General features: G+C 40.9%; 1 protein-coding gene across 4 annotated transcripts in view; it reads right to left on the minus strand.

Annotated features, from left to right (window-relative positions):
- Nucleotides 1-14,336, minus strand: part of MYOF (myoferlin) — a 146,250-nt gene that overhangs the window by 70,907 nt on the left and 61,007 nt on the right. For 2 of the 4 annotated variants that reach the window (XM_037047370.1, XM_037047372.1), the window contains exons 10-19: nt 13,677-13,707; nt 12,791-12,906; nt 12,004-12,130; nt 10,882-10,985; nt 8,814-8,882; nt 8,671-8,714; nt 5,103-5,185; nt 3,080-3,118; nt 1,693-1,817; nt 363-479 (exon numbers count right to left, since the gene is read on the minus strand). In XM_037047370.1, the coding sequence (XP_036903265.1) occupies nt 363-479; nt 1,693-1,817; nt 3,080-3,118; nt 5,103-5,185; nt 8,671-8,714; nt 8,814-8,882; nt 10,882-10,985; nt 12,004-12,130; nt 12,791-12,906; nt 13,677-13,707 (855 nt within the window). The remainder of the gene's footprint in view (nt 1-362; nt 480-1,692; nt 1,818-3,079; nt 3,119-5,102; nt 5,186-8,670; nt 8,715-8,813; nt 8,883-10,881; nt 10,986-12,003; nt 12,131-12,790; nt 12,907-13,676; nt 13,708-14,336) is intronic. The other 2 variants (XM_037047371.1, XM_037047373.1) reach the window with 1 other exon arrangement.

The following is a 14,336-nucleotide window of genomic DNA, read 5'->3' on the forward strand; positions in this document are numbered from 1 at the left end:
ACTGTTGTTCTTGAAGGTGGCTGTGAGCCAACGTGGCATAGAACATTAAGGGTCAAGGAGACTGCATGTCAAAGAAAATTGCCCAACTTGCCATCTTCACTCTGTCTACTACCTATGGCTAACACCTGGTGATGAAACAAGTCTCAGCGCCCCCCAGCAGGCTGTTGTAGGAAGATCAGAGGGCACTGAAAGGCACTCGCTGTGACTCAGGCCTCTCTCCAACTCTGCCACAGCTCACTCTTCAGTCCCTGGATGTCCCCTTTAGGCCTGGTGGCTCAGGCAGGCCAGACCCAGCCAGCCCACCACCGCACCTTTGAAACACCCTTTTCTGCACTAAGCATCATTCGCACTCCAACATTTACCTCAACAACCAGCAGGTCATCGTTTGAAATGGGCTGAAGCTTCTTATCTGGCGGTGTCTTTTCAAGAAAAGTGCTCAGTTCCACCAAGATTCTGCCTCTGTAGGCAACTCCTTCTCCCTGAAAGGCAACAACACAAGATTATTCCTCCAGGCACAAATAGCAGCCAAAAAAAACGGTCTCTCCACCACGGCTAATCCAGCTACAAAAAGCATTTCCTTCCATAGCCCGAACCTCAAAAATGAACCAGTCAGTAACTCTCTTAGTTGGATTTAGGTTTGATATCTGAAAAAATAGCCAATGACTTCAGGGGGCATCCCAAAGAGAGCCAGGGGAGTCAGGACTGAAAGAGATCTTAGAAAGGCCGCCCTGTTGGTAACCATGGCAAGCCTCACAGTGTCCAGGAAGTAAAGGAGAAAGATGTTCTGGGTGCAGCTGTGTGAAGATGAATATCAGACACCCATGCCCCCACCCCAACCCCACCCCCATACCCAGCAACGTTGTCAACAGAATCTTCTGGTGAGGAAGGGAGATCTCCCACCCCCACAGCCCGTCCTCTGCCCTCATTTTTCTTGGGCCTTTCCTTTCAATCTCAGTTCCTTTCTAGGTTTCAGAGCTAACTAAAAGACATTCTTCAGCTTCTAATGTACTAGAAAGATCACTTCCTATCTCTGGGCCTCCATGTCCTCATAGACGGAATAAAGAGGATGGATCAGGTCAGAGGTAGCAAAGAGTTCATCAGGCATGTCACCTCCAAAAATTTGGTAAATTCCTAGTACATGGCATTGAACGGAATTCTGAGGCAGCACATTTGCTTATTAGCAAAGAGAGCCAGCACTGATTCCTGACACCTGTTCTAAGTGCAGGAGTGTGTAGGAGTAGGGGATGTGCGTGCTAGGCATTGGCAATGACCAAGTCAGATGACCTCCAGGATCCTTTCCCATTCTTTTTTTAATAGATTTTATTTATTTATTTTTAGAGTGAGGAGAAGGGAGGGAGAAAGAGAGGGAAGAAAATAGGCTGCCTCTTGCACGCCTCCATCTGGTGGCAACCGGGTGCCTGGCAGGGAATCGAACGAGAGACCTGTCCATTTGCAGGATTGTCAATGCCCCACCCACTGAGCCACACCAGCCAGGGCGTTATTCTTGTATTCTAAGACTTGAGGAGCGTGAGACTTCTATCCTTCAACACTTAATCAGTTATGTGGTAGGCCTATGTATGTGTGTGTATGTGGAGGAAGTCTCTCCTAAATGTGAGACTTAATTACAACCACCATAAGAAGGAATCCCATTAACAGTGCTCAGCAATAACAAACCTTAATGGAGACACTAACCTTCCCAGCATTTAGCTCATCATAGGGGTCTGGGAATCCGGTGTACTCTCTGGGGCTTCCATAAAGGTTTAGGTAACAAGGTCCAAATGTGGGGATAAAGCCCACCTCTGTCTCTCCTGTATTTGCTGAGAGAGAACATCATCATTAGATTCTAGGCAGTTTAATACTTAATCTGTTGGAATAAACATTAGTTATTAGTTAGCTGGGTGCAACTGTTTTCCTCCGCGTGGTGAGTTAGTTGTGTTAGTGGAAGTTACAGGCACTTGTGAGACAGGCCATGTTTCCCCTGCCTTACTGCTATAAAATGTTAAACTAGAAATATCTGGGGACAGTTCAAGTAAATGTGTTATTCTTTCAAAAAAGATGTTATTCAAATAAAAGCATAAAAAGCCTTTCAAGATGATCTTCACATTTTTTGCAAGTTTATAATTGTCACCATATTAAATATGTCATTGGCAATTGGGGTAAATATGATATTATTTTGGAAAGTCATTTAAGTGATCTATAACAGATTAACTTTGTCCCCCTCAAAATGTCATTTAGTCTCAAGTTAAAATATGCAAGAGACTTAAAATGTGTACATGTGACAGTGAACTGCCTATAGTTATAGCACCATAGGATCTTTATAAGCAATATGAAGTCCCCATTCACTACACTGTGTCTCTGAGGAACAACGAATATGCTCCTTATTTCCGCTATCTGGTCTTAGCCAGAGTACTCCCCAGTGAGGGGCACTCAGGGCAATGTTAGAAAATAGCAGGGGTCAAAGGAGATTGTGGGAAATACGGGAAATGTAAGAGCTGCATGGCTTCGATAGAAGGGAAACCTCTTGAAACCTCAGCAGCCTCATCTGTTAGGGGAACTACATCTGCCTTGAGAGAGTCGTGATGGTCAAGTGTGAAAGTATTGTGCAAACTTGCAAAGAATGGCGAGAGCGTGAAAAACCAAAGCACAGGTTACAATCCCTCATATTTGGAAGAGGAAGACCTTCAAGGTACAAAGTGGAAAACAGTATCTTTCAACCTAGAGAGCCATGTTGAAAGTGGGGGAAAGTTATTTCATACATTTCAAACAACTGATTTAGTGTCCCCTATCTCAAAGTACTGAATACAAACAATAACAAAAAAAGTTGTATCTCACAAACGGTTATTTGCAATGAAGCCAACTAGGATGGTTTGCAGCTACGAGACGGACGTGTAGCAGTGCCGGGTTAGCACACTTGTTTCAAGGTTAGTGACGCAGCACAACCACACAGCACTAACACAAACATTATTTTAGGGCAGCACAGGGTAAAAAAAAAAAGGCTCTAAAAGCAACCAACTGATAAAATCTTAGTAAGACAATGGTAAATAGGAAGATTTAGAAGACAAAATTACAAAGCATAAACCTGTATATGGCGCAGCCCCAGATCCCGAAGATGAGAAATCTACATAGTAAAAATACAATTGGTTAACAACAAAAGAAACCCAGCATTATAAAAGAGACATTGAAAACGTGAACCAAACCCAGTGCCAGGTAAGTGGTTTAGCAACAACAGAAAAATCCCGAATTCAGACCCAAGCTACAAGCCCCTCCTGTAATTCACACAAATCTCACTGGTTAAATACAAAGTGGTTCCATCCTTTGTGACAACATGAGATAAGCCAAGCTCTCCAGTCTCAGGGCCACCCGGTGTCTGGGAAGAGTCAGCTCCTCACCCCAAAAAGGCCTGGTGATGGTGCCAACATTTCATGTTTTTAATAAAATATTTCCTTGGCTTATGTCTGGCTTAGTTGGGACCAATGCCAGAAAGTATAAATTAATGCACTTTGTATTCGCATAAGCAAAGGCCTGTATTTTACGTTCATTATTTGTTTCCTTTGGGGAGATGCCCTGCTGCTCGATGTGATTTGAGACAAGGTCCAAAGGTCCGCAGGGCTTGCGAGGAGAAAAGACCTCAGAGACAGTGGCTGAAACTGTAACAGTCTCTGTTTTTGATGGATGAATGGCTATTACTACCATGCCACTAAGAAAATGCTTGCTTCAATATTTCTTGAACAATTATCTTTAGGTAATTATTATAACTTCTTGCTAATGATGAATGAATTTAATAATTAACAGAGCTTTATCTAACCAATGATTCCATCCAGTCTTTATATTTGAATTCCTCACTTGATCAGGAGAGGCTATAAACCCACCTACGTTTTCCCTCCTTCTTCCTTCTTTCACTCCTAATCTCTACCTTCTGAACTTTCACTTTTACATTGTCATGGGCGATGGAAGTTACACTCTGTTTAGAGTTTTGACTATGGGCTTAATAAAAAATAAAAATTAACAACCACATAAAAATTGTTCTCTGCAGAGAAAAGGAGAGTTGCAGTTACATTTCCTTTGTTACTGTTCAGCAACACGGTCCCCTATGCCACTCAGTGGACAATGTTCAGATGAAATCTCTTTCTTAACTTCTACCATTTGCTTAAAAAAATGCCACATATGACTTTATAATTGGACTACACCTTCTTTGTTCAGCTCTTTGTTTTTCTCAGAATTTCTAATTGCCTTTTTTTTCTTCTTGAGAGAGGAATTCTATAGCTTCTTCACCACATCCCTATTATCTTCCAGATTCTTAGTCATGCTATCTATTACTCAGTTTAACAATATTAAAAAAAAATAAAGTCCTCTCTTGAACAAGATGAGGATGAGAGGCCTTTCAGGTTTCCCAAGATAAGATCATGTCTCAAATTCTCTCACTTTACACAATATGCTTGATCAATTAGCAATTACAAATAATTGCTATTATTTTTATTTAGGCAACAAAAAATAAAATGCTACTTTTAATGTATTCCATTATTTTTTTCTCTTACAATCTTAATTTTTCTCCTTCATTCCCTATTATAATCTCTGACATATGCACAGAACCATAATTCCAGATATAGGCAGTTAGTTCTCAGTATGGAAAACAATAAAAAGTGTATTGGTTATCGATGACTGTTAGCATGAAAACAAAATACACATTATCTTAGGGAGCAGAAATTTCACGGTTCATCATCATTTGACCTCCTTGTCCCTGCCAGGGGAGTCAATTAAGAAAGGGAATATTATGGTAGAATTGTTTCCACACTGCTATAAAAAATAAGGTGTTAAGCACTCTCTGTATTAACACTGAAAAATTTATAGAACAGCTACTGGGAGAGAATTTTTGGATGGAATCCAGAAAGCTAAAATCTTCGAACTGTTAGTTGCTTTAATTACTAATTACCAATTACTTATTTTGCTGGTCATCACGAAAACATCTCTGAAATGGTTCACTAAGCTGGCTCATCACATTTGGCTCTTCAGAAGCCACATCCATTGCAAGGTGGCTACCCCAGTTCATTCTTTTTCCGGAAGTTCTGCACCCTGTCCTATGTCAGCTGTGCTGCGTGACTTACCTTCCACTTCCCCACCAGAGGCAGCAATTTTCGAAAGGTGAAGATACGTTGTTCCAACGATGTCATTTTTGGTAAGACGGTCCCTGTGTAAAAAAACAGGTTATAGCCTCTACCTAAGAGGATGTATCTTCAGTTCAACAACAGTACGACAGAGTTGGAAAAGACCTTCAACCTCAGAAACCACCCTGTCCAGTGGGCCTCAAGCTTTACTGCACTCACAATTAAAAAATCACCTGGAAACCCCCCATTCTCATCTCCTATTCAAGCTGTTGATTCACTAAAAGCAGGGAGAAGAACAAATCTGCATTTATAACAAGTGTTGGGTTGGCCAAAAGTCTGTGTAGTTTTTTCTATAAAAGACATATTTTTCATTCTCACCAATAACTTTATATAGATATATATTTTAAAGATTTTATTTATTTATTTTTATAGAGAAAGGAAGGGAGGGAGAAAGAGAGGGAGAGAAACATCAGTGTGTGAGAGATATCCGTTGCCTCTCCATGCTCCCTCCTGGGGACCTGGCCTGCAACCCAGGCATGTGCCCTGACTGGGAATCAAACTAGCAACCCTTTGGCTTGCAGCCCACACTCAATCTGCTGAGCTACACCAGTCAGGGCACCAATAACTTTATTGATTTGGGTATTTTGAGTAAGTTGGCTATCTCCTGCTATTGGCTTCTAGTGGGTATAGGGATTAGGGGTGCTGCTAAACATCTTCCAATGCATAAGACAGGCCCACAGCAAAGAATTATTTGGCCAAAATGTCATTGCTACCAAGAAACTTCACAAACTACTTTTAACAAGTTCCATCAGTCACAATACCTTCTCCATACACTGGACAAATCTTTTTTTGCATTTCAGTTGTGTTTTTACCTTTGAAATAATAAAACATAACACATTGAAAATGTTGCATATTTTTTTTCATTCTCAATATTAAAATGGCTACCCCCAAATTCACCAATTTTAATAAACTTTTCTTTAAATGCACACTGATATGACAGCTGTCACAATACAGCCTCACAAAATTGTTTCAAATGAAGTTAGACAACTAAGCACTACTAGAACCATTGTAAGAAAGAAACTAAATAAATTTTTGGCCAACCCAATATATTTCCTAATTGATTGTGATGCAAATGGTCATTCAAACATCCTTTAAGAAACACTGATCTAGTCGCACAACTAATTTTTGTTATGGAAACTGCAATTTTTAAAGAGGTTATGAGATTTGGGAGATGGGAGAGAATCACAGGGGAAAAGGGGAAGGACTCACATGAACAAGCATAAAGGGCACATGGACAATAACTAAGGTGGGGGGGGAGATGGGAGGGAGGTTTGGGAGCACTGGGGTGGGGGGCAGGGCTGGGAATACAAGAAAGAAAACTGTACTTGAACAAGAGGTAAATAAAAAGTTAAAAAAAAAGAGGTTATGAGATTTGCCTATGGGCACATTCAATACTTTGGTCATAAAATGAATGAATCAATTAGGCACATTACAAATGAGTGTAATATAACTGTACTATATAGAATAAGTACATACCTTATTTTATCATGTTCATACTAATTATTCAATACCATAATGGTTTAACAACTACAATGGGCTCAACTATAACATCTAAGGGTCCTTTCCAATTCAATTCAAATATTTATTGAGCACTACTGTGTGAGCAATGCCTTTTTTTTTTTTCTGACTACAGTTGCTTTCCTGGAACCTGAATCTTATTATCTATATGGTAGGGTCAAATTTGCCCACTCTAAGTATGTATAACTTTGTGTATATTTTTGTGAGTACCTTAGTCTATGAGCCTAACTCATGAGTCTCTGGCTGAACACACAGTAGGTGTAAAAAATAAGGTTTATATTTATAACATCCTCTCTATTTAACTCCGCCTCCTCTTTATTCTATCTAGTATAGAGAGAATACTAGAATACTTTTAACTTCACCACTCTGAAGTTTAGGACCCCTAAACTTCATGGTAGGGAGGAAACATTATACTAAAGTATGATATTTTATATTATAGTAATATGATATGTGATATATAAGATCAGGCAAAGATAGGTTAACAGTTGTTTTATTGCATTAAAAAGAAATGCTATAATTAATAGATAATAGTACAAGAATAAACTCTATGTTTCACAAACCTATTTTTGCCTCATTCTGTATATTATATATAATACAATATATAGTATATAATACAATATATAGTATACAATAATATTAGGTTATAGAAAGTGACTAATTAAACACAGTTGGCATGAGAGCTTGTATTTTTCTCTCCAACCAGAAGGGTTAATTTAAAGAATCCTTTAGCTTTCACTCAAGGTATTGTGCAAACATCCTACAGAGTATGTAACCTAAGATCCGGATCCAAGAGTCCCCCAGTTAAACAGGGTCCCTCTGGGCATCCTAACCCACACAGTCGCTTTGGAAAGGGCAGGCTAGGTCAAGACAAACCCTACATTCACAGCCATCGCAGGCCACTCTGAGATGGCTCCGTCAGCACTAAGCCCACAGCAGAGCCTACAGCCAGATGGTCACCTGAGCTACGCAGGGTTCAAACCCACACTCCTGAGGGCTCCCAAGGCTCTTGAAGTATCTTCAAAATGCCATCTGAGGGCCATAAGTGCCTTAAAACTAGCTCACACTCACTGGAAAGGACATTCTGTCCTCGGGTCCTTTCAAGGCTCTCAAGTAACTGAACAAATTAATTAACTGAACAAAACAAAGCCTACTTTCCTCCTCCCACACTGCCTTGTTGCCATAGTGCCCAGAGGGTATTAACATGAAAGTCAAATACATTTGGCTAATGGAAAAACTAAGGCCAGACAGTAGGAGGCCCGACTGACTATCTGAGTGACTGTGGGCAAGTTACCTGACCTCTCTGAGCTTCAGCGTCTCCATCTGGAAAATAAACTAACAATAGAAGTCCCTATTCAATAGGGTTACTCCAAAGACTAACTGGAATGAGGTAGGCAAGGCGTGAGGCACAGCACTGACACTTGGTAGTGCTCAAAAAACAGTAGCCAACGTAATAAACACATGAGGACAATGATGATATCTGCCATTTCCACTCTCAGGGAGCTAAAGGCTACAGTTGAATGCCCCATCAAACTAGAACATACCCAAGAATGGAGGGTGGTCTAGTAATAATTCCATCGGAACCTTCCAAATAATTTCCTGCATTCAAAAAGGTAGCTCTGTCCATTTTTCCTTTCTAAGAATAATAAAAAAATGTTTTAGTGATTCTTCCCAAGAAATGGTTGACTCCATTTCTGAGGCCTATTTTGGATGGCCTAATAGTATTAAGTTCCTCATTTTGTGGCATTTTTGGGTAATTTATTCTCTCTTTGTTTATGAGCTGTTGAACTAAGAGATTTAAAGCTTTTATGCAACAACACTAGTATTATGTTGAAAAGAAAGCATCCAGTTCCAAGAACAGTTTATTCCTTCCCTCTGGCAAAAAAGAAAATGCCGAAATGTACGAGTTAGATGATCTAGGGTAATGTTCCTTAATATCCAAATATTTAATTCTTTAATTTTGAATTAGACACAAGTCCATTTTTTAACTCACCAGTCATACACTGTTAGTTTTATTTTTTCACACACTGAAGGAAACTGTTAAAATAAAATAGAAAAAAGTAGTTATTTCTCAATTTATATAGTAACTATTAAAGAAAATATTCTTACTTTTTCTGAAAGAAAAGAAAGTCAAACCTTGATCTGAAGATTGACGACTTGATTCCACTCGGGGTTTGCATTTCTCTCAATTATATTTGTGCAAACCTGTAAAATCATCAAAGGAAAACAGCAGGTATTCAAGCTTCTAATTTCTAAAAGTTTACAATACATGCATGCTAGATTATGACTCTGGCAGTTTACTTATAACTTATATACTTAGTAACCTGGTTAAAGTTTATTTTTCGTGATAATGATTTGGTGAAATATGACATGGGTTTAATAACAATCTTTGCTTCTTCTGTGCACTGAGAGTTCATTTTCAATTGCCAGATTTCTGACAATGTGCTAGTGTAATGGTGCCAAGATTAATGTTTATAGTATAGAGCATTTATTACATACTGCCTATTATAAGCATCTCTTCATTAGCATGTCCAAATGGGTCTTCTGATCCTGCCCACTAACCCCTCTCCCAGTCTTTCTATCAGTGTTCACCAGGAGGCTCAGGCTTACAACAAAGTCAGCCATCTCCCTCTCTTTTTCTCTCTCCCTCTCCCCCCACCCCCATCACATACTTCATCCAATCCATGAGTAAATCCCCTCACCCTTATCTTCCTGTGGATCCTGATCTCCCCTAGGCACTTGTGGTTGGCTCCTGTCTGGATCTTCACTTCCTCTCCTGTCTCTTCACTTCAGGTCACTCTGCTGTGTACCTCCCCAGTTAGGCTTAGAATAAAGTCCAGATACTTCCTCTGGCTGATAAAGCCCTACTCCGGCACCACGCCCCCTACCCCACACCCCTCTGACCTCACCCCCTCGGTTTCTCCTTTGCTCCCTCCACTCCAGCCACCTGGATGCAAACATGTTTCCTCCTTCGGGCCTTTACATCAGCTGTTCCTCTGTCTGGAAGCTCCCCTGCCCCAACCCCCACATTACCACCGGGGTCTCTGCGTCATCCCAGCGTCTGTTCAAATGTCACTTCCTCGAAGGGGTCCCCGTGATATCCTAGCTACATACCCCTTCAACTTCCCACGCCAACCACTTCTTGTTCCCTGCTTTATCTTCTGTGTTGTACTTAGCACTACCTGAAATTATTCAATTACTTGTTAGCTTGTTTCTTGTTGTTCTTCTATTACAAAGCCAGCTCCACAAGAGCAATGGCTAACTGTCTTCCTCATTCTATATCCCGGCACATGGGACAGTAATCCGCTATTAAATAGGCTCCCAATAATTATTTCTCGAATTAATGAACCCCTTCAACACTACCATGAGATTATTATTATTCCCATTTATATTTCAGAAAATTGAGACTAAGGGGTTAAGGCATTTTCCTTAACTGCCTATGGAGCGGGGGGGGGGGGGGAAATCCTAATTCAAACCAGGCCTCATCTCACTCCAGAACTCAGAGCTTTTCCGCAGCTCTCCATTGACTCTCCTAGGAAACAACACTCGGTCCACATGTGTGTCTTTTGCCAAACCTCTTTCATAAATAAATGGTTCAACTACATAGAAGATACTAGTTTTTCATGTCTGCATTTGTCCATGGTGGGATGTTCCACTTCTAGGAAATTCCTTTCTCAAACCTTTGACCATCTCTATAGGCAAAAGTGCTGTTTATAGGTGTTCCTAAACCATGAGTCGCCCAGTGTTTCCCAGAGGGCCAGGATGGGGTTCCCCTGCCTGACTCTCTGCTCCAGCACCTCACCAGGGAGAGGAAGGGGAGACACGTGACAAGAGTGAGCAGCTGGGCACTGGTGGGGCTAGACTCTAGGACATTCACCGGGGAGTATGACTGCAGGCTAGGGAGCATGTCTGGGATTAAGATAATCTTGGATCTGGGAAATAATCCAAATAATTCAGTGGTAGCTTTCACTATTTTAATTCTTCGAAAACATTGAATTTTCCAATTTGAGTCCTGCATACTTTCCACTCTACAACAAGCTGGGGAGAAGTTGGGCATGTTCAGACCCAGATAATCTGCTCCTGCAGAGTGCCCGGCTCATCAGGGGCCACTTCACCAAAGAAGTAGCAGGAATTCACTCCAAGGAAAACACAGCGGATTATATGTTTATTTCTAGGGGGACCCGCATTTAGATCACGTACAAACCTTTTTTCCAGCAAAGGAAACTTCTACAAAGGGATCCACTAGGTTCTTCTTATCTGCATTGCCTCCAAATATTTCCTTTATCGTCTGAGAGAAGGCATCGTCCACTGGAAAGTAACACGTCACAGAGCAGAAATTAAATCTAATTCTCTTAAAAGAATAGAAATCACTCAACAAAATTAAAAATGTTCTCCTGTGCATGAACACAGCTGTCACAAAAATTATTCTCAAAAGTAGCACTGAGCCCTGACTGATGGAGCTCAGAGGATAAGCACGGGCCTGCAAATCAGAGCACCACCAGTTCGATTCCCAGTCAGAGGACATGGTTGGGTTGCAGGTCAGGTCCTCAGTATGGGGTGTGCGAGAGGCAACCACACATTGATGTTTCACATTCCCTCTCTTTCTCCCTCCCTTCTCCTCGCTCTAAAAATAACAAATAAATAAAACCTTTTTTAAAAAAGTAGCACTGTATTGCAGAAATCCTCTGTGTCTTAGTTGAGAGAGAAAATGTTTTTCCCCTGACAGAGTTTTAAAACTAATAGGAACACCTTGAAAATTAAACTGAAAAATTATTATGAGAATCAATCATTGAGGAAAATGGAGAAATGAAAAGATCATTCAGAGACTAAGAGACAAGTCTTAAATTCTCATAATACAGTAGTGACAGTCTCAGTTATTGGTGCATAACCACCCTTTGCTCAGCCATTTTTCATAATCCAATAGCCAACACATTTATTTGTCCATCAACTTTCACATTTTCCTTTGGGATGAAAGGAGTTGGAAGTGCTGGCCACCAACCTCTCTCTAGCATTCTCCAGAACAAAGGGAAGGTATGGAACACTGAAGAAAGAAGGGAGGGAGCAGAAGAGCCAAAAGGCTCAACCAAAACCGTGTATCGGTGACCAACTGGCTACCTCATGAACCAGCTCAGGTAGCCTGCAGTGGGGCCAGAATGAATGCAAATAAAGTCATGAAAGCCTTTAAGAAAGAAAGAAAGAAAGAAAAACCCAAACATATGATAAGGAGCACCAATCCCTATCCGGAGTTTGATTTTAAATAACATATCTAATCATATCTATCAGCAAATAACTGATCACCCTGGGGCAGAGTGAGGTCAGTACGTACTCTGGGGGATATCCTCTGCTCGGTAGATTTTCAGCATGAAGGTCACCCACCGGAGGGCGATGCCCGCAGGGAGTAACAAATTGCTCTCCACATCATCACTGTCATTGTCACGGTCTTGTTTCTCAGGCTGTTGGGGACACACAATAGCAAATTACACACAGAAAAGCAGTGCTAAGAACCCAGACTGAAGTTTCTAAAACCAGACTGATTAGAGCCGTTTCCATTAGGATTTCCTGTTTCAGGCTTCAGAGCTCAGCCATCAATTCAAGAAAACTGCTCTATGAAATCAATGTGCATGTTTCTTCAATCAATACACCATGAGCAAATAATGTGTTCTGTGATTTTATGAGCACTAAATAGTAAAGAAAGAGAGATATCCTGAAATTCTCCCAATTTCTCTCTGGCCTCTCACTAGCCCACTATTCATTCTTGGCTTTGCTACCCAGTTTCTTAGAAGGACAACTGTCCTTTTAAAAAGCAATGTCAGATTTTGCAAGTGAGCCATGCTCTGTAGATAAAATCATGCAAAAAAAAGTCTTAAAAACAACATATATATTTATACGGATTGAAAACCCCACTCAGAGACACCAGGAAAGTGTCTAAATGAGCTACAGAATAATTCTGCAATGAAGGGGAAAAAAAGAGCTTTTGAAAGATAGTAGAAATTGGCGGTTTGGGGTTGTTAATTAGAATATGTCCTCCATTCCTCAGTCCTGGTGACTGTTTACCTAACCCTAGTCCTAGTTTTTGTGAAAAAATGTAAATGGTAGGAAATGTAGGGGCTCACAGGAGGTTCATCTCCGGTTCCCAGGACAAACATGCTGACTTTCATGTAACCTTTAGCACCCGAGCTGGTATCTTCAGGGTCATTGAGAAGAAGCCATTTTCTCATGACAGCGTGACCTAAAATAAAGAAGGAGTAAAAAGGACAAGGACACTTCAAAGAGAAGCTGATGAGTCTGCAATTCCATCTGCTGTAAGATAAACAAACATTTCCTCTAAACTGCCGTCACGACACACCACCTACCCCGGATGAGTGTCTCTATCAATGCCTTCCACTTCGCCCTGCCTCCACCAGGGCCATCCTGCCCTGTGTGGCCCCAAAAAGACTTTCTAAGCTCTATTAATGGGTTTTATAATTTGATCTTCATAAGATCAAAATTACTGCACAGAAATTATATATTTGTGAATGTTAAGATATCATTAGATTAAAAAAATGAAATCTATGCCCTGGCTGGTGTGGCTCAATGGGTTGACCACCAGCCTGCAAACCAAAAGGTGGTCCGTTCAGCTTCTAGTTGGCGCACATGCCTGGTTGGGGCACATGCCTGGTTGGGGCACATGCCTGGTTGGGGCACATGCCTGGTTGGGGCACATGCCATGGGGCACATGCCTGGTACATGTGGACCAGCTCCCCAGTTGGGGGCGTGTGAGAGGCAACCAGTTGATGTGTCTCTCACACATTAGTGTTGCTCTCCCTCTTTTTTTCCCTCCCTTACCCTCTAAAAAATAAATAAAATAAAAAAATTAAATCTATTCTAAGTCACTATTATTCATTCTTGCTAAGTATTCTTTCCCCTTCTCTCAATCAAGAAAAAAAATATTTTTGATTCCTCAATCTTCCAAATTTTCTTGATTCCCAGAATCAAGTTCATGGAAAGAACATTACTTACCAGGTTCATCATAAACGAATCCAACATCAATCTGGGGAAAAAAAGAATTAAACAAGTCTCAATAGATTTTAAAATCCGTATAGCTACTTCAAAGAAACTATCATTATTAAATTTAAATATAATGCCCCTGACCAAACTAAAATTTCTTTGAGACTCAACATTTCCATTCTACCCTCTCTGTATTCCCAGTGCTTTGCCTGATGTGAGATACGTACAACAGAAGAACTTCATCATTTTGACTCAATTGGCTGGTCTTAGAGCTGTAAGGGATCAAGTGAGGGGTGTCAAACTCATTTTCACTGGGGCCACATCAGCCTTGTGGTTGCCTTCAAAGGGCCGAATGTAATTTTAGGATTGTAACTAATAAATGTAACTAATCCTTAAGCGTTAAGGGAGAGCTCTGTGCTGCTGCCGAGAAACAAGGTACCGGGACGAATAAAACAAGGTGGAGGGCCAGATCTGGTCTGTGAGCCTTGTGTTTGCCACCATAAAGTAGGGTAACCTGTGGCTCTCTGTTTGCTTGGGACCTTCCTGGTAGCACAGAAAGTTTCATTGTGTGAAACCCCTCAGTCCCAGGCAAACTTGGACTGGTGTAGTCCAAGGAGGTCGCCTGGTCCAACTGCCTATGCAATACTCTTCTCCAACTAATATTAATATAAT

This window comes from Sturnira hondurensis, unplaced genomic scaffold (assembly GCF_014824575.4).
Source record: "Sturnira hondurensis isolate 20B ecotype Veracruz unplaced genomic scaffold, ASM1482457v3 Scaffold0005563, whole genome shotgun sequence".
In the NCBI taxonomy this organism is placed as follows: domain Eukaryota; kingdom Metazoa; phylum Chordata; class Mammalia; order Chiroptera; family Phyllostomidae; genus Sturnira; species Sturnira hondurensis.